The sequence below is a fragment of the Ictalurus furcatus genome, chromosome 21, assembly GCF_023375685.1.
Source record: "Ictalurus furcatus strain D&B chromosome 21, Billie_1.0, whole genome shotgun sequence".
Classification (NCBI taxonomy): Eukaryota; Metazoa; Chordata; class Actinopteri; order Siluriformes; family Ictaluridae; genus Ictalurus; species Ictalurus furcatus.
Window position 1 is genome coordinate 5,953,222 of NC_071275.1, and position 24,424 is coordinate 5,977,645.

Below are 24,424 nucleotides of genomic sequence, written 5' to 3' on the forward strand. Positions count from 1 at the left end.
TCGTGTGCACTTTTAGAGAACATTTATCCATGCCAAATTTGCACGAGCAGGCATCATGATGAGTGTTGCATTTCTTAACAATTAGTTACACAAGCCACTGCTAATATTAGACTTAAATCATTTACATTTATTCATTTGCCAGACATTTGAGCAAGTTACAAATGAGGCAGGGAAAAAGCACATAGTTGAACAGTTTAGGGTTGTGTTTTTGCTTAAGGACCTCAAAACTGACTCTGACAATCCTGGGATTTGAGCTCATAACATTCTGGCCACTGGCACTGACACATTTAATTGGAGGGGGGAAAAATCCCTTCAAAAATGTAGAAAAAATCATTTAAATGTATTTGTATGTCACTTGAATCAAACTAGAATTCAGTTCTACAATGGTATATATACGCTATATATATGCTATACTTCTGCATAAATATGACCTAAAACATCATCAGATAGAAGTCCTAAAAGTAGACACAGAGAACCCAATTAAACAATTGAGACATAAAAAAATATTATACTGGGTCATTTATTTATTGAGGAAAATGGTCCAGTGTTACATATCTGTGAGTGGCAAGAGTACAGCATGTGAACCTTTGCTTTCAGTATCTGGTGTGATGACCTTGTGCAGCAATAACTGCAACTAAACATTTCCAGTAACTGTTGATCAGTCCTGCACATTGGCTTTGAGGAATTTTAGCGCATTCTTCAGTACAGAACAGCTTCAACTTTGGAATGTTGGTGTGTTTCCTCACATGAACTGCTTGCTTCAGGTCCTTCCACAACACACACACATATATATATATATATATATATATATATATATATATATATATATATATATATATATATATATGTATACATATCTGTATGATGTGTATATATGTTTTTGTTTGTATTGTTTTCTACTATGGGGATGGACAGTAAAGTTTTCTGAATTGAATTGAATTCCTATTGGATTAAGGTCAGGACTTTGACGTTGGCCATTCCAAAACATTGCATCATGACCCACTTTCTCTTGAAATTCATTTCATGGACAGATGTCCTGACATTTTCTTTAAGAATTTGCTGGTATACTTCAAAATTCATTGTTCCATCATCCAAGCCGTTCCGGCCCAGATGCAGTAAAACAGGCCCAAACCATGATTCTACCACCACCATGTTTCACAGACAGTATAAGGTTCTTATGCTGGAATGCAATGTTTTCCTTTCTCCAAACATAATCCTTCTCATTTGAACCAAAAATTTCTATTTTGGTCTCATCTATCCACAAAACATTTTTCCACTAGCCTTCTGGCTTGTCCGTGTGATCTTTAGGAAACTGCAGATGGGCAGCAGTGTTCTTTTTGGACAGCAGTGACTTTCTCCTTGCATCCCTGCCATGCACACCATTGTTGTTGATTGCTCTCCTGATGGTGGACTCATGAACATTAACATTAGCCAATGTGAGAGAGACCTTTAGTTGCTTAGAAGTTACCCTGGGTTCCTTTGTGACCTCATGGACTATTACACGTGTTGCGCTTGGAGTGATCTTTGTTGGTCAACCACTCCTGGTCAACAATGTTCATGAATTCCCTCCATTTGTACACAGTCAGTCTGAATGTGCATTGGTGGAGTCCAAACTCTTTAGAGATGGTTTTATAAACTTTTCCAGCCTGATGAGCATCAACACTTTTACTGAGGTCCTCAGAAATCTCCTTTACACCGAAAAATATGTGTTGTGAAGATCAGACTTTGATAGATCCCTCTTCTTTAAATAAAACAGGGCGCTCACGCACACCTGATTGTGAACTATTGAGTGAGAACACCTGACTCTAATTTCATCTTCAAATTAACTGATAATCCTAGAGCTTCACATACTTTTGCCACTCACATATATGTTACATTGGATCATTTTCCACAATAAATAAATGACAAAGTATAATATTTGTCTCTCTTTATCTATTTTTAGGACTTGTGTGAAAATCTGTTGATGTTTTAGGCCAAATTTATGCAGAAAAATTCTGAAGGGTTCACAGACTTTCAAGCACCACTGTATAGGTAATTACTCATTAAGACATTAAAATACATAAATGAAAACAATAATATACAAAGAGAAAATAAGCAGATAGAAAACAATAAGGTTTTATAAACATGACAAATAATAATAACAATAATAAAGCTATATATTATGCAAAAGTGTTTAAATATTTCTTTCCAGTAGAGAACACCAGAGCTTGAGGCCAAGGTAACGAAACACTGATATTTGCATAAAATATAAATAAATAAAGGGATATGAATTATTTTGCTAGCAGCAAGCATCTGTCTAAAATAAAATATTAGGCGTGTGCTTTATTTCTCTTTCACTATAGTGAGAAATTTATTGAAACTGTTCCTCTCCTCTTCTAAAACATTTCGTTCGTTTCTGAAACCTCTTTTACGAGTCATTTGCCGGTTATTCCAAGTTAGATGTCAGATTTCAGTTTGATCTCAGTTTTATATGTATGTCACGGACACAGACACAAAGATGAAGTGTTGTTGCATGTCTCCTTCTCTAGAGGATCTATTTTGGATTTGGAAAGAACATTTTTTTATCACCGTCTTGCAAATAGCAGACATATATACTAGAGAATGCACATGATATACAGTATAAAATGTATTTAACCCTTGTTATACTTGAAGGATGTCAAAAAACAGTTCCTGTTTTCACGTTATGTATTTGTTTTGTGTGTGTGTGTGTGTGTAAAGTGAGGATTGAAACCTTTGTTTTGGGAAAAGGGAAGATTTTTAAAGTAGCTACTATCTGAGAACCAATGAAACATGGCCATCGAAGCCCTAATGCATTAGCATAATGTTTTTATGTCATAATGTTAAAAGAAAATCAAGCAAGAATTGTAATTGATCACATTTATCACTTTTCAACTTCATCAGGTTTATGTTTATATATATATATATATATATATATATATATATATATATATATATATATATATATATATATATATATAATAATTCTAAAAACAATCCAGTCATAGACCAGAGATGAGCAGTTAAGGATTAAGGGAACCTTGAACTCAGATCTACCACTTTCCCAATCTGCTGTTTATATTCTTATTTTATATTTTTTATCTTGTCTAAAATGATCTGTCTACGTCCAAGACTTAGATAGACTTAGCAAAGTTCCAGTGCTGAGGTGAGAAGAGATGAGCTTGTATCTTGGTTAGCCCAACGTGTTCATATAACAAATTTACAACAGTAACTCTGTACATATACGAAACCATATAAGCTACGAGCGTGCATGTGTATATGTGTTGCGTATTTTTCCCCATATCAGCTGCATTAGTCATTGCATAACTCCTTTACTCTTCGCATAGAACGCAGCTAAAATATAGAATGATGACAAATTAAATAATGTACATAAGCTTAATTTCCCTATCTGAATTGTTAAATGTTTAACAGGCTTTGCTTTTACATGACATGGTTAGTGGGTCAGGTCTACATTTCGTTCCATTTCCACTTGACACCTAATTTAAATTGTGATTAATTTCCTTTATCCAATGGAATTGGGGAACCCAATCATCCATTATTTCAGTTGCCCCTGAAACGAGTCACCTGCAATCAGTTACACAATATACGGATCAGTAATAACACTTCTGAACCACTTTATATGTAATTTTAGAAGCAAGCGAGATGGCTGCTGTTTTTATATTTAAAAAGAGAAATGGCAATATCTTGAAAATAAGGAGTCATTTGGTCCCAGGTAAAGGGAAAACAACGATGAAGGACTTTTCAGTTGTCTTTGTACATAAAACTGTAGAAAGATCAGTACTTACACTTTTAAAAGCATTTCAATTCATACGTCCCAGCATCTGTCTTTATGTATATAATCCTTCTGTATTTATACGGTTAAGAAGGGCAAATCATGTATAGACTGGGATTAATTGTCTGCCTTGTACTTTCTGATGTAAATGTGTTTTTAAAACTAAAAGCAAATGGGGAATCAGTGACTCTTTTCAATGGCCTAATCAGTTATTTTGTGTATTTTGCATTGAAAGCTGAAGAACATGTTATGTTTTATGAGTACAAGTATTCTCAGTTTTATTTTTTTTCTTCTTCTTTTTTCTTTATTTCTTTTTTGTGTATATATTGTGCTGGCATGAACAAAATGTGATGTGAACTTTAGATGTAAATACATGTTGGTTTTTTTTCTCACTCACTAACTACTGTGATGTAGAACTCATTATTAATGCCTAACATTAAAGGTGATGTTTTATCGATCCTTGTCTATTTAGCTTTTCTTTTTGCACACTTAATTTCAATTTTATTAAAGGTATTTTATGCCCTGCCATGTATTGGCACCCCATCCAGGGTGTCCCCCACCTTGTGCCCCAAGTCCCCTGGGATAGGCTCCAGGCTCCCATGCAACCCTGTGGAGGATAAGCAGTACAGAAAATGGATGGATGGTATTCTAAGATAAGTGTTTCTGCACAATCTTGCATAAATCTTGCACAATCTTCTATGGGATAGGATTAATTGTAGTTGGATCATTGTTGTGCGGACTATTTGAAAAGTTAGGATATTCAACTTCCTACTAGGAAAAGAGCAGTGCTCGGCTACTCAAATGCTTCATTAAGTCAGAGTTCCTTCAAGACACAAGAGAAGTTATAGTTGCTGAAATATATGTGTAACCACATTGGACATTAACAAAACCAATATGGCTTTCCCTGAGTGAGCTCGTATAACTTTTCGACCAGTTTTCACCCATTTTCTCCCATCGCCCCAGAAGCTTTGCTTTCCATTGGCAGGCTTTCCAAATGAAAATTCTACCCTTTGGCCTCTTTCTATTGCCACAGGTTTTTCCACATGTATGCAAGTGTCCTTGTCTTTTCTAATAACCAATGGCATCAGGACACTGCCGTATTTGGACAACTGGCTCCTATGTGTCTCCACCAAGGAGCAAGTCATTCGAGGCATGTCCACCCTGCTCACACACAAAACAGCACTCAGTCTCACTGGGAGGTCATTAAAGAGCTCTCTAACACCAAAGCAGGCCACAAAATTCACTGAGAATGGTAGCCACCCTGTCACCCCAATGTGTGGCAAACATTATTATTATGCTTGCCAATTAGATACAGCCAGGCTGCCTTGTCCAGAACCGGCTTGTGTTGAGGATGCTAGAATTAATGGCAGCATTTGAACAGATACTTTCCCTAGGCTTGCTGGAGGTACAAGATTTTCAAAAGAGAGATATCAACCTATGGCTGGACCTCCCAAATGCCACAATGTGAAACTTTTTCTTGTTTTGGTAAGAGAGACCCAGGAACTAGCTTGGGAGCAGTGCCTCATCAAAGAGAGAGAGTCACCATGGATGCAAGTGCCACAGGTGTAAGATCAGAATACATCAACCTGCTGGAATTGAGGGTGGTCCACCTGGCCCTCAAGTTATTCTTACTTGAGATGTTGCTCAGGTAATGTTGTGATAGTCAGCCACACACTGTAAAACAGCAGTGCGGCACAAGGTCAAGCAACTCTCTTGGTCTTGCACAGAATCTCCTCCGGTGGGCTCATGCACAGCCTCACTGGTAACAATTCATCTGCCAAAGCTATACAACAGTGAAGTGTACACACTGTTGAGAGGACACATACGTCCAGGGGAAGGGCATCTGCACCAATAAGTGGTAGTAGCCAGATAGCCCAAAGGTTTGGTGAGGCTTTTTGCTAATGCCAAGTCAACACAATGCTGCTTATGCTTCTCCTTGGCACAGCCAGACAGCCTGCTGGAACACAATGTAGTCTTGATTATGACCCCTTAATAGCTGTTCCAAGAACATCCTGCTGGATTTACAGGTGTGCTGCTTCAGGAGGAATCACCATGCACTTTCTCCAGGTTCTACAAGGTTAACATCTCCTGTCCCAGTAGTGTAAGTAAAAAGGCCATCTCTGAACACCTTTCTGGTAAGTCCTAAGGTGAGCCCAATTTCTCCTGACATTATCGGTGTACATTATTTAGGTGATTCCCAACGTGCATGGTGGTTATGAGGGGTGAAGTAAAAAAAAAAAAAAAAAAAAAACCACGGTTCTATGAACCCTGAAAAACTGCCAGGGGTCCTTGTCATTTTGAACTGGTGCCAACCTTCTGAGAACTTGGGTAAAATGGTAGAAGCTCTCCAGGTGATGCTTACAGTTACATACTGTATGTAATTAGCATTCAGTGGTGTTATTCTCTACTGAGGAGGCTTCACCAAGTATTACATTTTTTGAGCTTGGCAATAATTTTAACAATTTTGTGTTAATGGATACCATTCACTTTCAGAAACTGCTTTAACTTGGGCAGGGTCATGGTGGATCTGGAGCATATCCCGAGAACAGTGAGCGTGAGGTGGGAATACACCCTGGCTAGGTTACCAGTCTATTGCAGGTCACCATGCACACACATTCACACCTAGGGGCAATGTAGAGTCACCAATACATCTACTGGCATGTTTTGGGAGGAAACCAGAGAACCTGGAGGAAACCCATGCATACACGGAGAGAACATGCATAGAAACACCACACGGACAGTAACCTGGAGATGAGAGGCTACAATGCTACCCACTGTTGGGATAGGCTCCTGATCCAGTGGATGAATGAATGAATGGTCAAAAGAATGAATGAATAAATGTCACGGTCGTTTCTGGCCATTTTGGTACCCATCAACCCCCCCTCCCTCCCTCCAGGGATACCAGATAATGGCATGCAATCATAAAGCATTACCTGATTAAAGCTTTAAAACAAAACTCTTCAGGGCTACAACCCTGAATGCCCAGGCAAGGGCTTTGGGTTGCTCATTGTCGCCCCTGAGCTGTTGGCGCCTTCGGCCAGTGGTTCCCAAACTTTTCCAGGGCAAGGCCCCCCAAATGGCGTTGACATTTCACCGAGGCCCCCCTTTTGCAAGATGTCTTTAAAACACATTAAAAATACAGACTTCTGAATATACCCCCCTTTTTTATATAATTACATCTTGCATCTTTACATTGCATAAGATTAGGAATTGATTGTGTGTGTGGTTGTCTGAGAGTGAGAAAGAGAAAATCATGTATTTATTTATTTTTCACACCAAATTGTTGAGGCCCCTGCGCGCCCCCTGGCGGCCCCCGAGGGGGCCGCCCCCACGTTGAAAACCACTACCCTAGGCGACCGTCTAGTTCACCTATGCCTAGAAACAGCCCTGTGAATGAGGGCACTTATCCACATATTCCCAACCCCCTGTCCTGCACAGTTTAGTGTTTTCCCTGCTCTAACACACCCACTTCAACTAGGAGGAGCGTATTAGTTGAATCAAATGTATAAGAGGAGGGAAAACACCAAAATGTGAAGGACAGGAGGTTGGGAACATGTGGATAGGAAGCTGCCTCCTGCCAGAGAGCCGATTTAGTTTTTTTTTTTTTGTAAATTAATACAAGACAGAATAATAGGGTGATCTCTTTTTGCCACACTGCTCAGCCACACGCACTCCATGCACTGACCGAATGTTGTGTTGTATATGTGCGTGTGACAAATCACGTGTGATAACATTCTCCATTTTAATACATGCATTTTAATAACATAGACAACATAAAGGCAGAATGTAGAATCTGTACAGTAAAATCATAACATGGAGCAGGGTCTACTGACAACATTCACAGCCATATTAGACCTGCACATCCAACAGTGCAGTGAGTGTGATCTGTTTGGAATGGTTTGAGTTTTGTATAGTTCAATATAAATAAAACGTTCAATCCACATGCGTAATATATTTGATGTTTTTACATTATTTAAGCTTTTTATGCTAAAATATAATCCCAAAATGATGTACAATTAAAGGTTTAGTATAATTACATTGAATCATTTAAGTGACATATGTGCACACATACTAATCATAGGTCAGAATATTGCTCAGTTTGGCTGAATTATAAAAGCCAGAAGTGGTGCTACATGAAGGAGCAGAAAGAGGTGGATCTTAATGCTGAGTAGAACCAAATGATCTGGGCTCAATAGAAAGAGCTGGAATTCCCACCACTAAAACCTGTGACTAAAAACAAAATCACAAACGTACAAACCCATGCCCAGGTCTCATCCAATCAGGAGGCGCCAACTGGACTCTGTCCCTCGACTAAATAATCTCCATCCAATGGAGCGCGAGCGCGTGGTGCACGAGCAGCAGGGCAACCAATCGCGTTGTGAATAGTGGCAAAAGAACCAATTGCGTATACGCGGGGGCGGGTCATACTTCATCAGGAAGCGTTCTCGTATCAGTAGCAACGTTTTCGTAGTCAAAAACCGGTATCCGGACCTTTCGTGTGTGTGTCTGAGAGAACGTCTTATACATGTAACGTGTGTTTCAGAAGTTTAGAAACAGTTTAAGCTATGTTTAGTTTAAGTGGACTTTCCGTGGCTCTTGTTTTCGCTTTAGTGCCAAGCAGCAGCGAGGCTTTAAAAGAGGGAGACTGTGAAGGTGAGTTCATGTGGAGGAAGATGATGCGCGGTGTGAGTTAGCAAGCTGGCTAGCACTGGACTGCAATATCGTTATTTTATCTGATCATTTTCAGTTGTCCTTTTTGTGTCACGCCGCTGTACGCGATGTAAAGATGAATTAGTTCAGAACTGTATTTTACTCTACAGCCCACTTGATGAAACACTTGAGCTTAGTCACTATTATAATGGCACCAGTTGAAATGGCTGCGACCAAATCGCGTACTAGCGTACTAAGTAGTATGTCAAAATAGTACACTACTGTACTTATAGTAACTCATAGCGACAGTACTATTCAGTACAGTAGTATGCTGTTTTGAACACAGCCGTTGAGTAAGTCACAATGAGTGACATTTAACCTGTAATTGTACAATTAATTTTATGTTAAACATACTGTAAGTTATTATTATTGTTAGTAGTAGTAATGGTATTTATTATTATTATTATTATTATTATTATTATTATTATTATTATTTTTGGTGGTAGTAGTAGTTCTGTCTCAGTACTTCTTCAAGGTGGAAAAAAAGTTCTTATCTGACATGACAGAAAAGTGTCCATCTTCAGGACACCTTTGAGTTTATGAATTTGTAGAGCTGTCAACGTAGAACCACATTAATCAAGAAGTGATTATATTTCTGCAACGGATTGAGTCGGTCAGTCTACAAAGGACATCCAGGATAATGATTCTTTATTGGTCACATATACAGTAGAGCACAGTGAAATTGTTTTCTTCACATACCCCAGCCTGTCAGGAGGTTGGGGTCAGAGCACAGGGTCGGCCATGATACGGCGCACCATGGAGCAGAGAGGCTTACGGGTATCAAGGGCCCAACAGTGGCAGCTTGGCAGTGCTGGGGCTTGAACCCCCGACCTTCCGATCAGTAACCCAGAGCCTTAACCGTCAAGCCACCACTGCCCCATATTATATTATCAGAAAAGCGTATTATGACATCACTGATCACAGTATGCAGGTTATATCATATTTCTCGGCTCTGCTTGGCAGGTGAGCGTCGCTGCACCAGCAGAAACAAGTGCACAGGTGCACAGATCCCACTTTATTTGAAGTAATTCCCAAGAATGAGCCAAAAACTTTGTGTACGGTCTCTGTATCGACTGTCTGGAACTTTGCATCTGGTGCCAAGATATGCAAAACACGATAGAGGTGCAGTGGTGGCTTGGTTTCAGACAGTGGCCTGTTTTCATGTGCCAGTCAGGACAGCATGGAACGTGTATCTGAATATGAAGCATTTCATGTTGTACAGAAATCTCGAATCTGAGTGGTCAGAAGGCGTTGATCCGTTTTCTAGAGCAACTCTGATGGTCGTTTCAGCTGTAAAGCAAATCGTAGGATTATATTAATGTTTATTTAATACGTTATTGTTTCTATAGTAACACTGTACATAAGGACTTGTACTGTGAAGCTTAATAATAAATCAATAACCGTGCTATTTAACACACAAAGATCGATTGAATTGATGAAGATTTCTGTTAAGAGATGTTTAGTTCGCATTTGTGGAAGGAGTCTCAGTCTCTGGTGTAACAGTCACAGGAGAGTCTTCAGGATAGAGAGGTTGTGTGGGTTATTTTGTTTTATTATTTTCTATGTATTTATTTATTTTAAAGTCGCAGTGCCTTGAAACACGCATTCGATGTGTTGACGTAAGTTCCATTGACAAAGGAAGTCAGGGCAGGACATATCAGGTGGCTCCTCCCCCTTTTTAAATAGCCAATAGTGTTTAGCCCAGGCTAAAGCCAGGTGCACACTGTGCGATTTAAAAAAAAAATAAATAAAATAAAAAAAAATTCTTGACTGTTGCTCGTCAGACTGTACGAACACGATCCCCGCTGTAAGCCATGTCACTCTGATAGGATCTCAGTTGTCATTAATGTCAGACTGTACTACAGTCAAGACGCGAAAAAAGGACGCACACAAGAAGACTCATACGGAGTGGAAGAAGCCACACTACAGGACTGTGCCTCAAATCTTCTGACACTGCCAGAAGTTAATCTGAGGAAAAATTTTATCGCAACGGCCGTTAATCGTCTGTAGGGGAACGCGTCAAACTAGTGATCAAAGTCTACAGATTATGGCCAAGGATTAGAAGAATCTTATAGGATTCTCAAAATTTGTCTCAGACGACCAAATCGTGGCCAAAATCAAACAGTGTGAACCTGACTTAAGCCATAATTGAAGATTATTACCATGGATTTTTATAATGTTGGGGGCGGGACACCAGATTCTAAAGAGCATTTGATTGGACAGAAAATCTGACGAGAAGCTGAAGTGCAGAATGATGTCATGGAATTTGTTGATCCGTATCAGTGGTAGAGAGATACTATAAATTTAAAATCTTCTAAATGCGAATTTTATAATAATAAAATGGAAAATACTCCACTTTGGGGTAGTATGAGTAACTCTCCGTGGGATCAGGCCACATCACAACACCCCATAATTTATTATTCCCCCCCTAACATACGTGACTTCATTATGTTTTATTCCATACTTAACCTTTCTCTCTTCTTCTCTTTTCTTACAGTATGTTTAAGCTTTCTGGGCAAGTTTTACCAGTCACTACAAGACGATAACGTACAGTTTACCAGTGACGCCATTGAAAAGGCCCTGGTCAAAGTCTGCAAGGATGCGAAAGGAAAGGAAAATCGATTTGTAAGTAACCCGTTTGCACATGATTCGGACATAAAGTTCACCCGACCTAACGTTTGAACTATTTGCGCCGCAGTGCTACTATATCGGAGCGACGAGCGACGCTGCTACAAAAATCATTAACGAGGTCTCTAAACCGCTGAGTTACCACATGCCAGTGGAGAGGGTGTGCGAAAAGCTGAAGAAAAAAGACAGTCAGATCTGTGAACTGAAGTACGGTAAGTTCCGATTTCTGTCTCATTTTCTACACAATACCGCCTACAAGGTGACCTCATGTGTTTAATCAGAAAGATAGAGTCTCTCATGAAAGAAAGTGCAAAGCGTCTCTCAAGCTGCTCATAAGGGATGAGGTCGTTATTATTCTCCAGGGTGCCCCAAAATGTTTTATTCCTAATACAGAGACTTAAATCAATATAATATTTAATCAACAGGAAAATAAAGTCAGATTGTCACGTGTGTTCACGTGTACAAGTCTCTCACGTCACCAGTCGCTGTGCTATGGACTTGCCAGTAGGCGTTCCTAGTACCGGTTGCTATAGTAACATGAGTGGCGCGACGAGAATTCCACTTTTGACACCAAATCAGCTTTCTTGCTGCTAAAATGAATCATTTGGAGGGAGCACATTTGTGTATAAAATTCACCAGTGTGTATATGCATCATATCCTACGAGATGAAGGAGAAGCAGTGTGTGCCTTTCGCCGTTGCAGCCATCTATCCACAGCGAAAGCACAAGCGCCAGTTAGCTTAGCTTAGCTTAGCTCTTCACTCCCATTAATAGTCGTTGCACAGAGTCGCACCACATTTGCATAAAGTTAAACTTTTCTAAACTTTGTCGCATCGCTGGACACGCCCACATCTAGTCCCCATCCAACGGACGCTGTCACCAGAAGTCGCCAGCTCTCGTTGAAAACGAATGGTCTCCGGTTGCTGCAAGTTACTCTGTGTGAACGTAGCTTAAACGGTCCTTCAGCGTTGTTTAGGACACAATGAGAGACATTGGCATTTACGTTACAAATGCATGTAGTGTAAGAGTAACCGGATAACAGCATGTCCCCGAGACACATGACCCCATTTCCACTTATTCTTAGCTCTGAGCACTCGATGGTACAGGTGTGAACGGGGCCATCCTCAGAGACAGAAGTTACACGGATGATAATATAGTCATACTTTCACCTCATTACTCATTATTTCTTCGCTCCATAACAAATCTAAAAAGGCAAAATTCCGACACTGAACATGCCTTGGTCATTTTACAGTAAGTATAAAATGACCAAGCTCTGATTTTACCAAACCATGTCATAAACCAAGTTTCACCAAGAATGCACAGTGGAATCATTTGGTAAACGAATCGTGTTCCTGTCCCGTAATTAGCTGCCACTGTAATGTTCATAAATGTGATGCATAAAACACATTGACATAACCAAGACCCAATGAACTGTCTGAAGAATGTTGCAAGTGTTTTCCTCAAACCTGAATGATCAGCATTTACAACCATCATTTTATCTAATAAATCAAGGAGACTTGATCCCGTTAATATTTCCTATTTACACATGCATATTTAAAGCTGAATTGTGTATGATTTTTGTGTTACCAAAACAATACGCATTACTGAGAAGAAAAAAAAACCCCTGAAAGAACTTGATGTTCCTGAGCTGCTGTGTTTTGCCCTGACAATCCTGTAGCTGTAGGGCTCAAAATGTTTGAATGCACGTGGATACTTCCCATGTCTTCGCACCTGAAAGTAGTACAGCCAGGGCACACGTTTTCCTGTACAGATTAACACCGAGCCACAAGCAACATAAAGATGTTTTTTCTTTGAACCAGCCTAACTCACGTACTCTGTACTATTTAGCCTTACTATTCAGTGTGCTGAGTATGGTTTGGGATGCAGCCCTGATTTCTGATTGAATTTCTATTGGCGAGGGCTAAATTCCAAACTTGTACATTCTGTAGCTTTATTTATTTATTTATTTATTTATTTTAAAAAAGGGACAGTGTACATCAATCGACATTCATAAACATAAAAGTACTCAAGTTAGCACAAATCTTAATTTTCATTGGTAGTCCCTTTGCCATATGTTATTAATAAGAGTGTTTTAATTGTTTGCATTCAAGAAACGCTGGAGATAAAACAAATATTTCCCGAATTTAGACCCCAATGCCTAATTTCTACCACTACTACACATGGCTGTTAATGGAGAACCAAATCTTCAGACACAGAATTTTGGGTAACGAAAGCACCACTTGAATGTGTGTCGAGTGAGCGATGGATGTGAAACTGTGACGTCGAGGGGTTCTTGTGAACGTGAGAAAACACTTCATTATAACAGTACAGATTTTTCTCACTCTTTCTTGAAAAGCTTGACCATGCCCTTTTGATATTTATTTTTAGCATAGAGTTCAAATCCTTAGTTACAGGCACGTGTAGGTGTAATCGAGTCCTTTTACTGAGCTGCAGCGGGCATTTCGCTCGTAAATGAATGAGCTTTAAAAGGTGTCCCTTTTATCCATGCACATCCAAGTAGTGATTGTATCCTAACCGATAATTAAATATATTTAAAGCCAAATTTGACAGTCTAAAATCCTAAAGCGTCTAGCTGCTAGGATTAACCCATCACTACTACTACAGCAGGGCGGAAATTACATTTGCTCATTCTCGCCACATCTCTCTTTTTGTTTTTTTGTTCGGGATGTCAAGTGGGTGGGCACATTTGCATTAGAGACGTGTGAACAGAGATTTGTTTGTCATGTGTATTAAAATGTTCCGTATATTCGAGAAATCATGCAGGCAGATGAAAACTCGCTCATTTTCCCAAAGAAGGCATCAGTTTTGCCTTGCAAATCAGCACTGATCAGCGCCATTTGAATATCTGTCATCTGTAAGGGTGTAGGAGTGATTCACAGCTACGGAGAGGCGCATTAACACTTAGTCGGGTCAGCGGTAGGTTGACTAATGAGCGTTCATTAGAAACTCATTTCTAGTAACCTTTGACACTAGGGTTTATAACATTTGCAGTTTTTCATAATATGTGAATTTTAGACCTGCAAACCTTCTGTTATTTTCCCCCCAGTCGACGTATGAATCTGGTTGCGTATGTGTTTTTTTTGAACTCTGATATTAACTGACGCTCCTGATAACCCCACCGTCTTCCCTCTGTTTCACATTAGTAATCTCTTGGCCAAATCGATTTACTGCTTGAAAGATGCACAAATGCAATGCAATTGAGAATGTTTCGAGTGTGCTATTGAATAATAACATTTTTATCGGCGTATGCTCGGCTTAGCTAACATCAGACAAGTATAGGGGACCATGTTTGCCAGCACCACGTCGGTTGTACCTTCATCAGTGGATGTTGATGGACGTCCACTTCTCGGTTGGTCCGCAACACTTCTAGTCTTTTTGCATTTGTTCATAAGTTTGACAACAGTGTGGTGTGTGTGTGTGTGTGATGTGCTCACCGTGTTTCCTGTAAAAGTCCATCACAACCTTCGACAGCTTCCTGATCCGTTCTTCTTTTGTCAAAGGCATTCTTAAAGGCATTCTGAAAAAAATTATATATAATCTAAGTATGAAACATATTGGAAGACGTTTTTCTAAAAAAGTGTTAATTTCCCATATGTATGGAGACTTTGGGGACACCCTGTAGTTAGCTTTGCGTTGGAAGTTTATTGGGGATGGACCGAAACTTCAGCAACCGAAACTGACCTATCTAACACTTTACGACAAAGTTTAATGCGAATGATAATTAGAGAATGATTAAAACCATTGTGTTTGACCCAGCTCTCGTCTAGTCATTAAAATAGTTGGAGCAGCAGATCAACAGTTAAAATATCACAGGCTGTATGATGTCTTTTTTTGTTTGTTTGTTTTTTGTTTTGATTATCACTTTAATTTCCCAGTTGAGAAACAGTAGTAGCTATATTTAATTCCAAAAGCTACCTAGCTAAACAGAAATTAAATAATGCACAAGTCAGTGTGAAAATAGGTTGTTTGACTTCCATGTTATAAAAACGTACAACAAACAAGCTGGTAACTTTATTAGCTATGAAGACTTACCAGAGACACCAGCGAGCGCTGTTGCTTTCTTCCATGCTTTATTTGTCTTTTGAATGTCTCTATACACATTTAATGAGAGCTTGTGTACAACAGGATAAGAGCAACGAACAGTTATTTTGGGTCACAGTAAATTTGGTAGGAACTGAATGCTAGTGGGGAGCTGAAGAAATGTCAGCCAGTCAGGTGGATTTGTTGCTTTACACAGCCATGTCTAATTAACGTAGAATTAGATAAATAGAATCTCAATTCAAATGTGGCTTGTTGCTGAAATCTGGCACATACATACAGTAGAAAATGACCGTTCGCCTGTTGGTTTGTTGCTTGCTAACGTGCACGTGAGGTGCGTCCCAAATCGCATATTTATGCACGATTGTACGTCATTTTGAAGTATAAATAGTGTAAGTAGTGCGTTCACAACAACAAGAAGTGCACTTCAAATATCAGGATGGTGCACTTATTCAACCGTTAAAAACTAAGTGTGGGTTGTCGGACACTTCATGCACTCAATGGTCGCAGCGTTACGTACGTATTGTAAGAGGGGGTGGGGCTACCAGGCGCTGATGTTGGCTAAAATGTGTTCTGAATTATACATTTAAAATAAAAAAAAGGTCATGTTTGGCATAAAAGGTAACATTGACGAAGGGTAAAATGAAGAAATTAATTTTGGGTATTCTGCTGAAGCTAGCCACGTCACATTATGTGCGTTTGATGTCATTCGCCATTGACTGGGAAACTGCTTATACTTCCAGTTAGTAAAAAAAAAAAATTAAAAAATGCTAGTGTTCCATTTGAGATGACGCTACCCTTCTACAATTCATACACTAGACGGTAGAGTACATAGTGTATAGTACGTGATTTGGGACACAACTCCAGGGTTATTCCTTTTTAGATTTGGCAGGTCTCAAATTATAAACATTTCTTGTTATGTCTTTTTTGCTTAAAACGTTATTTATCTCTGTGTTGCCTTCCACAGATAAACAAGTTGACTTGAGCACAGTGGACCTAAAGAAGCTGAAAGTGAAGGACCTGAAGAAGATTCTGGACGAATGGGGAGAGTCTTGTAAGGGCTGCGCGGAGAAATCAGATTTCATCCGTAAGATCACCGAGCTCATGCCCAAGTACGCCCCGAACGCAGCCAAGGCACGGACAGACCTGTAAAACTCTCTGTGGACTTGTGGGACCAAAGGAGCGGCTAGGGGCATCATGGGTGCGATTTTGTGCCTCCTGGTGGGGAGGGTGGTTTTGTTTCATATTGCCTAGTGGTAAACATGAGGACTGTGACCTTTCATTCATCCATTACTTTTAAGGCCACACTGTACTGTAAATATTAGACAACACTGTACTGTTTCAACCCAAAGTTTATATATTATATAATAGCAACTCTCCTGAATAGCATACAATTTGCTTCTAGTGTTGACTTGCATAAATGCTTCAGATGCTAACATGGACTTCAGATAAACCAGTTTTAGCTGGTTACTAATTCAGAAATAAGATCACATGTCTGTTAAACAGTCTAATAAAAGGATCCATTTGTGTCGTCAAGGCTTACCAAAAAAATCTGAATCAATAACATTGTGTGAAACAACCATAACGCTAAACTTTGAGTTGAAACAGAGTACAGAAACTGAAAATGTTTATACCTAGACATGGTGGGTAAGATCACAAACCACTCTCACCCTGTAGTTCACCTGTAGTTTCTTTTCAAATGGAATAGGTATTCTTTTTTTTTTTTTTCTTTTTATTTGACTATTATATAGGAGAATCCAAACTGACTCAAGTAAGTTGACGTCACTGTAAAACGTTTATTAAAAGGTTGTACTATACTTTTTCATTAAAAGAAGAAAATGGCTCCGATTCCCGTTCGTTTGATTTTCAAACAGCACATCTTTTGTAAAGTATCACTCGCATGTACGAGCTCCATCAAGAACCGAGTCAGTACAGTGGTCTAAAGAGTTCGCAGATGTCACGTCAGCTGTGTTCTAGATTTGTGTTTATTTTCATTTCGCCACCGTTGCTCTGGGGAAAGCTTGACAGATGTCAAATCGTTTACATCATTTACATGTTTTTATACCACAGCGCTGTCAAATTCTCAAATCAGATTGCTCAGAAGGCGTTTTTCTTTTTTTTTCTTCTTTTTTTTGTAACCCGCAGCTCTGAGTCGTGATGGCTGTAATTCAAATCACAGATTTTTTATTAATGTGCTTGTTACAATGTGTCATCTTTTCAATAGGGACCTGTATAATGGATACTCCATACAAACATATTTTAAAAATGTGCAATTGTTGATATGGTGCAGTTTTATAAAGATCCTTGAAGTTTTCCAACATTGGAAAGTCTGCAGGATGGAGGGCATTGAAGTGCTTTGTCTTATTAACTTAAAAAGAAAGGCTGGTGAAGGTACGACTGTTTATAGTTGCTATTTTGTAAGTGATAACCGGCACTAACTTTTTGTGGACGTTCCACAACAATAAATGGAACTATAAAGCGTATAAAACGTACATGTCATTCTTTAATAAAGAACAAAGTGTACAGTAATTGTTGGCAAATTGCTGTAGAATAAGAGGACATACTGTGGTATACAACACTTCGTGACATGTTATCGTTGAATAATCAGCTTCTGCGTGGCAACAGGAACTCTGCTTAGTGCCGAGACACATTGCATCACCCTGTCATTGCTTCTTTTCTTATAACGTTACACCACAAAGTTTTTATTTATTTTTATTATTATTCCTTACTTTACCATTTCTGTTGATTGTATTAAACCAGTCCCAGTTTTCCAAGCAGGTTTTCTCAGCCACATAATACACTTATGCTAGTAAAAGGATTTAATGATCATGTTCAACGTAGACCAATCAGCCATAACATTAAAACCACTCACAGGTGATGTCAATGACATTTGATTATCTTGTTACAATGGCACCTGTCAATGGGTGGGATATATCAGGCAGCAAGTGAGCAGTCAGTTCTTGAAGTTGATGTGTTGGAAGCAGGAAAAATGAGCAAGTGTAAGGAGCGATTTTGTCAAGGGCCAAATTGTGCCGGCTAGACAACTGGGTGAGAGCGTCTCCAAAATGGCAGGTCTTGTGGGGTGCTCCTGGTATGCAGTGGTTAGTACCTACCAAAAGTGCTCCAAGGAAGGATAACCGGTGAACCGGTTCTGGTCTGATCCCTTAGAAGAGCTACTGCAGTACAAATTGCTGAAATGGTTCATTCTGGCTATGATAGGAAGACGTCTTGTGGAGTCCATGCCTCGCGGGTCAGAGTTGTTTTGGTGGTACAAGGAGGACCTACACATAAAGAGGTGATTTTAATGTTATGGCTAATCGATGTATATTCAACGTTATGTGTACTAGTAAAAAAATAATTAAGGATCTACTATTGTACTTTTAATGATTTCTGTCTCTATAACAGCCAGTGTTAAGTTTTTTTATTTGTCTCTCTTTTGTGGGTATTTAAACATTTCATCATGCTCATCTGATGACGCACGATGGAGGAATATTTCAGTGTTTATTTGTTAGTTTGTTAATGAAGTTCTTCTTTGGAGGTATCGGCAATGACAGGTTAACTATTTCTGTCTTCAAAAACGTGATCCAGCTGATATTTGAACTCTGCAAATGAAGCCAGACTAATCACCCTTTTCATTAGACAGCATGTATTTGACCACATGGCAGGTCTTAGATGAACTGTAAACAAACATTTGCAAATAATACACTTGTGGGTCATTAAGAGTGTCTCAGCTGTCTATACTGTGCCTATATGTACAGGTCTGAATACAATCTGTATTTATATACGGGAATATATCCAGAATGATATAGCAAATTTAAAACAACAACAACAAAAAAAAGACACCACCACAAAACTCGGTGAATTTAAATCATTTCACCAAAATCTCTTCTCGTGTCGTCATGACGCCCTGATTTCCGTCAGCACAGGCCCCGCCCACCGGCGAGCGCGCACACACATTCCCATTGTCCAAGATGGCGGCGTAGGTGCAGCGGATACGATGCTTATGTTTTTATCGCGTTTTTACCGTTGTTATTATTTTCTTCACTGCTCGCTGAACGCTCCTTTGCTGTGCGAACGCGCGTTACGCTTTCCCCACTCAACATCTTGATGTGCAACGCGTCGAAAACCGCGGACTTTGTTGTGCATCCGGTCTGGATTCTGTTTGGCTCGGGAAAAAGTTTGAGCATCCGAAAATGAAAAGGCAGGCCGAGCGGGACTCCAGTCCGAGCAGAGCTCTCGCTAAACGGATACGGGAGAGAGAACGAGACCGCGAAGGGAGCCGGCGGGAAGATGCAGTAGTCGTTAATCCGCCGCCGCTCGCGCTGCTGCTCGCCGAGAGTCGGAGCTACCAAAAACAGCAGCAGCAGCTGCAGCGCGCGCGAAGCCGCAGCGGCGAGCGCGAGAAGCCCCGTGCGCGGGAAGAGCGAGCAGGCCTTCTCCCGCGGCCTCCGTCCATCCTCCCGAAAAGCAAAGCCGCCGTCGCTGACGCGCTCGGTAGCAGCAGAGGCACAAGCGGCCTGGAATACAAGACATTACTCATTAGTAACTTGGGCTCGCAGCTGTCTGACGAGCACGTGGAGGACGGGTTGTTTCACGAGTTCAAGAAGTTCGGAGACGTTAGCGTTAAGCTCTCGCACACGCCCGAACTGGGCCGGATCGCCTACGTGAATTTCCGGCAGCCGGAGAGCGCGCGAGAGGCTCGCCACGCCAAGGCCAGGCTCGTGCTGTATGACCGGCCGCTCAAAATTGAGCCCATGTACGTGCGGCGTCGCAGCCTCACGCCGCCTGACGTCGCCTACGTGCCTCTGCCTGGTCCGTATCCCTATAGGCAACGGTCTCTCTCTCCTGGAGCCAGCGCGATTAGAGACGTGAGAACTAGACATTATGTGGATAGTCTGAGTCTGCGGGAACGGGAGCGTGTTTTGGACTACTACAGTGCTTTGGAAGAGCGAAGCCGTGCCTTTGCATACCCCCTGCCCGAGGACGATTTAATGCCTGAGGATGACCAGCGTGCCACCAGGAACCTGTTCATCGGTAACCTGGACCACAACGTGTCTGAAGCAGAGCTGCGTCAAGGTTTCGACAAGTATGGCATTATCGAGGAGATTGTCATCAAACGGCCTGCTCGTGGACAAGGCTGCGGCTATGGGTTCATCAAGTTCCAGAACCTGGACATGGCGCACAGAGCCAAAGTGGCCATGCAGGGCCGTGTGTTTGGTGGAAACCAGGTGAAGATTGGCTATGGCAAGGCCAACCCCACCACGCGCCTCTGGGTAGGTGGTTTGGGCCCGAACACCTCGCTGGCTGCTTTGGCACGAGAATTTGACCGTTTTGGCAGCATTCGCACTATTGATTATATGAAAGGGGACAACTTTGCTTACATTCACTATGAGAGCCTGGATGCTGCCCAGGCGGCATGTGCCCAGATGCGAGGTTTCCCTCTGGGTGGCCGCAGGCTACGCGTTGACTTCGCCAAAGCAGAGGAGACACGAACCTATCCGCAGCAGTACCCACCGCCCATCCCGCTGCCCGCACATTATGATATTTTAGCTGAGGGTTTTGGTCGCCATCGGAGCCTGGAGAGGGAACTTAGAGCACGAGCCCGCTCACCTTCCCATCCTCTTTATGCAGAAAGGGAACGAGAACGAGGGCTCCCCGAACGAGACTGGAGTCCTCCGAAGGGTACAGAGCGGAGGAGTAACCCAGAAGCCTTTGGTCGTACAAGAGCACGCAGTCGTAGCAGAGAGCGCTGGGCAAAAGGCTGGGAAGAAAGGCGCAAGCGCCGGAGCCGAACTCGGAGTCGGAGTGTCAGTCCTGCTGAGCAGTATGAAGAAAGAGGGCGGTCCAGGGTGCGAGCAGGTCCTCCAAGGACTCCAGACGACAGCCCCGAACGAACTCGCGGCCGCCTCCCTGACTCCACGTCCGATCCGCTAGACCACACGCCTGACAGCAGTCGCCATTCGAGCGACGAGCGACAAACGCAGGATGCTCGGAAAGCTGGAGATCCCGAGCGTAACCATCGCAAAGCTGATACAGAACCAGACTCACACTCGGAAAAGCCCAAAAGCGAACCTAAGAAGCCCAGCACGCTCTCGGAATACGCCCAGACCCTCAGCCGAGTGTGGCACGGCTCCCTCGTCCTGAAAAACAGCTGCTTTCCCACTAGCATGCATCTCCTAGATGGAGGAGCCAACTTCTTCCTGTCGCTTCTGAAGGACCAGACAGACAGCGGCAAGATCACACAGCTCAAGATCGCTCAGCGACTGCGGCTCGACCAACCCAAGCTGGATGAAGTGAGTCGTCGCATCAGGCTGGGAGGTGCTGATGGCTACACCGTCCTTCTGGCCGTACAGGGACCCATGGATCGTGACTCGCCCCCGCCCGATGGGCTCCAGAAGCGCTTCCTTCGCAACCTGGTGACCTACCTCAGGAGCAAACAAGCAGCTGGGGTTATCGGTCTGCCTCTGGGCGGCCCGAAAGAACGTGAGACAGGAGGGATGCTATATGCGTTCCCGCCCTGTGACTTCTCCCAGCAATACCTCCAGACTGTTCTCAAAACGTTGGGCAAAGTAGAGGAAGAACATCTGGTTGTTGTGGTGGTTAAAGACTCAACTCAACCCTAACCGTTGGGATCTACTGTTTTCTTTCGAAAACACACAAGCGTACATTTCTAACACTCCAGACTTTCAAGTTCCAGGCGTTTTTTTTTTTTTTTTTTTTTTTGATGGATTATGCTTGATACCGTTCACAAACATTCACCAACCTTGAAGTTCTAAAGTTCTCTGTACACACTATTTTAAAGCAACTTACATTTGTTTTTGTTTGTCTGTGCTTTTTTTTTTTTTGTATACTTGAGTATTTTGACAGCTGGTTGTTTTTAATTGTTTTTTATCAACTTCTAGTTCCTGATTTGCACCTCATTTTCAAAGTGTTTTCTGATCTTGAATCCAGAAGGCAATTTCAGAGCTTCCTCTCCAGTGAGTTAATGTAATGGACGTCTATTTGACAGAAAGTGAAGACTAGTTCTGAGTTATGTTAGTCTTTCTTTCTTTTTTTTTCTTTTCTTTTTCTTCTCTCAATAGCTGTATTTTTGCCTGTGCAATTTAATAGAAAACTTCCATGTTTTTTGTTTATTTTGTTATCCTGACCGACCAAGTGTGGATTTTAATATGCCGTATGCGCATTACAGGGAAGAGGGACGTTTGTCATTACAGGCATCTACCTCTGGAATGGTTTAGATTGTGTTTGTGAATTTTATTTGTTTTTTTTTGTTTTTTTTGTCTCTTTCCAACAAAGTATGTTCAGTAATATTTCTGACAAACGTACACAGAATTCACAGATAATGTGACGCAGGTTTGAGTTGAACCCGTCAACACTAATTTGGGGGATTATTATAAACACTAAGACTTGTGCACTAGTGTAAGAGTAGTGCAGAATGTTGATTTTGTTTTTAAGTTTCTCTCTACAGTTAAACTAAGCCACGTCAAGCTATTTTAAGTTTTAAGAAAAGAAAAAAAAACGCTGAAATTACAGTCAAACACTGTTAACAAATAGTTTTGCAAAGGGACTACAGTTATTGAACACTATTTCATTTGCTCGTTCACTCTTAAACTGTATTTGGGACACATTCCTCAGCCGTTCCCAGACACTCCAGTCTGTTATCCCACGTGCAACTTGTTTTTTGTTTTTTTTTCCTTCCTTGTTTTTCACCATGTGTTTTGAACGATATATGCTATGTATTGGGGGAAAAAAGTGTAAGTAAACATTTCAAATTCTTGTTTTTAATCCTGTCTCAGCTCTCGTTGCTTTCATTCCCAAACCTTGTGGCGTTGCATCATAACCCTGAGCTCAAAGACATCCGCTATCCCGCAGATAACAGAGCCGAATACCTCGAGCGTGGATTCGACACAAAGTTGTGCGCACGTATCATGTCTCCATAGCTACCTCACCACATCCTTTCTTTAAAATCATAACGCGAAGGTCAGTGGTAACCAAGGCAACGGTGCTGGACAAGTTTGCAAGCACACCAGGAGAACAGGATGCCAGGCTGATTAGTGTAGAACATTCGGCTTGGTTTATTTCGAGCACTTATGGTCACTAGATGGCATCGCGGTTCCACAGTAGACCTCGGCTTCAGTTTAGTTCCTGCTGCGCGAGTGGGAAGTCGCTTCAGGGGACGAGCGCAGCAGTGCATATTAAGCACCAAGCTAACGATCGTACATTATTAAGCTGCAAGGAATTAACATTTGACACTTAAATCTCCACAGCAGTTCATGTGTTGAGGATGTATTACCCATGAAGCTCACATCGGAGCAATTATTTATTATATTCTTTTAGGTTATTAGGCAGTGGTGGGTACTGAAGGTGACTGTTAACTTCGGTTCCAAATTATAAATAAGAGGCAGTAATATTTGTGTGGCTTTACTCACCTGTGTTCACATGTATACAATGTCTGAAACATCACAGCTTTTATCTGACACAAGACAATCAGAAGGTTTAAAAATACTGGGATTAAATTATATATATAATAAAGTACTTAAAAGAATAAAAAATAGTTAAACATACTTGCTTTTCTCTCATTTAGGCTCAAACCGTTCAACTTAATATCTTAAAATTGTAGCAATTTAATCATATTCATATTAAATTGTAAATGTTATGTATATAATGAGTCTTTATTGATCACATACATATACACAGTGAAATTCTTTTCTTTACATACCCCAGCATGTCAGGAAGTTGAGGTCAGAGCACAGGGTCACCCATGATACAGTGCCCTTGGAGCAGAGAGGGTTAAGGGCCTTGCTCCAGGGCCCAAGAGTGGCAGTTTGGCAGTGCTGGGGCTTGAACCCCCAACTTTCTGATCAGTAACCTAGAGTCTTAACTGCCAAGCCACCACTGCCCCAATATTATAATATAATCTATTATTTTTGGTACAAACCCACTTTTATTTTATATATATATATATATAGAGAGAGAGAGAGAGAGAGAGAGAGAGAGAGACGTGTAAGACTTTATCACAGTTTGGTTTTATTCAGTACAAGACAGCAAGAGGTGAGTTTTTGTTTAAACACGGAGACAAAATGTTTAAATACTTTTCCAGGTATTTTACAAAATTATTTATACAAAAACTGCTTTATGTATCTTAGCAATTTCATATCTTATGTATTTATGGAAAAGATATTAGAGGTGCGAGACTTGCGTTCTGTTCTATGGCCAAAGTGTTAAAATATCATGGCCT

General features: G+C 41.0%; 2 protein-coding genes across 2 annotated transcripts; both read left to right on the forward strand.

Moving 5' to 3' along the window:
* Positions 1 to 8,244: 8,244 nt before the first annotated feature.
* Positions 8,245 to 17,034, forward strand: manf (mesencephalic astrocyte-derived neurotrophic factor). Its single transcript, XM_053653266.1, has 4 exons — positions 8,245 to 8,443; positions 10,998 to 11,125; positions 11,199 to 11,340; positions 16,154 to 17,034. Exons 1-4 carry the CDS (start codon positions 8,356 to 8,358, stop codon positions 16,336 to 16,338), a joined length of 543 nt encoding a protein of 180 aa, XP_053509241.1. The 5' UTR covers positions 8,245 to 8,355; the 3' UTR covers positions 16,339 to 17,034.
* A 137-nt stretch (positions 17,035 to 17,171) lies between these two features.
* Positions 17,172 to 22,005, forward strand: rbm15b (RNA binding motif protein 15B). Its single transcript, XM_053653265.1, has one exon. It carries the CDS (start codon positions 19,380 to 19,382, stop codon positions 21,807 to 21,809), a length of 2,430 nt encoding a protein of 809 aa, XP_053509240.1. The 5' UTR covers positions 17,172 to 19,379; the 3' UTR covers positions 21,810 to 22,005.
* Positions 22,006 to 24,424: the final 2,419 nt, after the last annotated feature.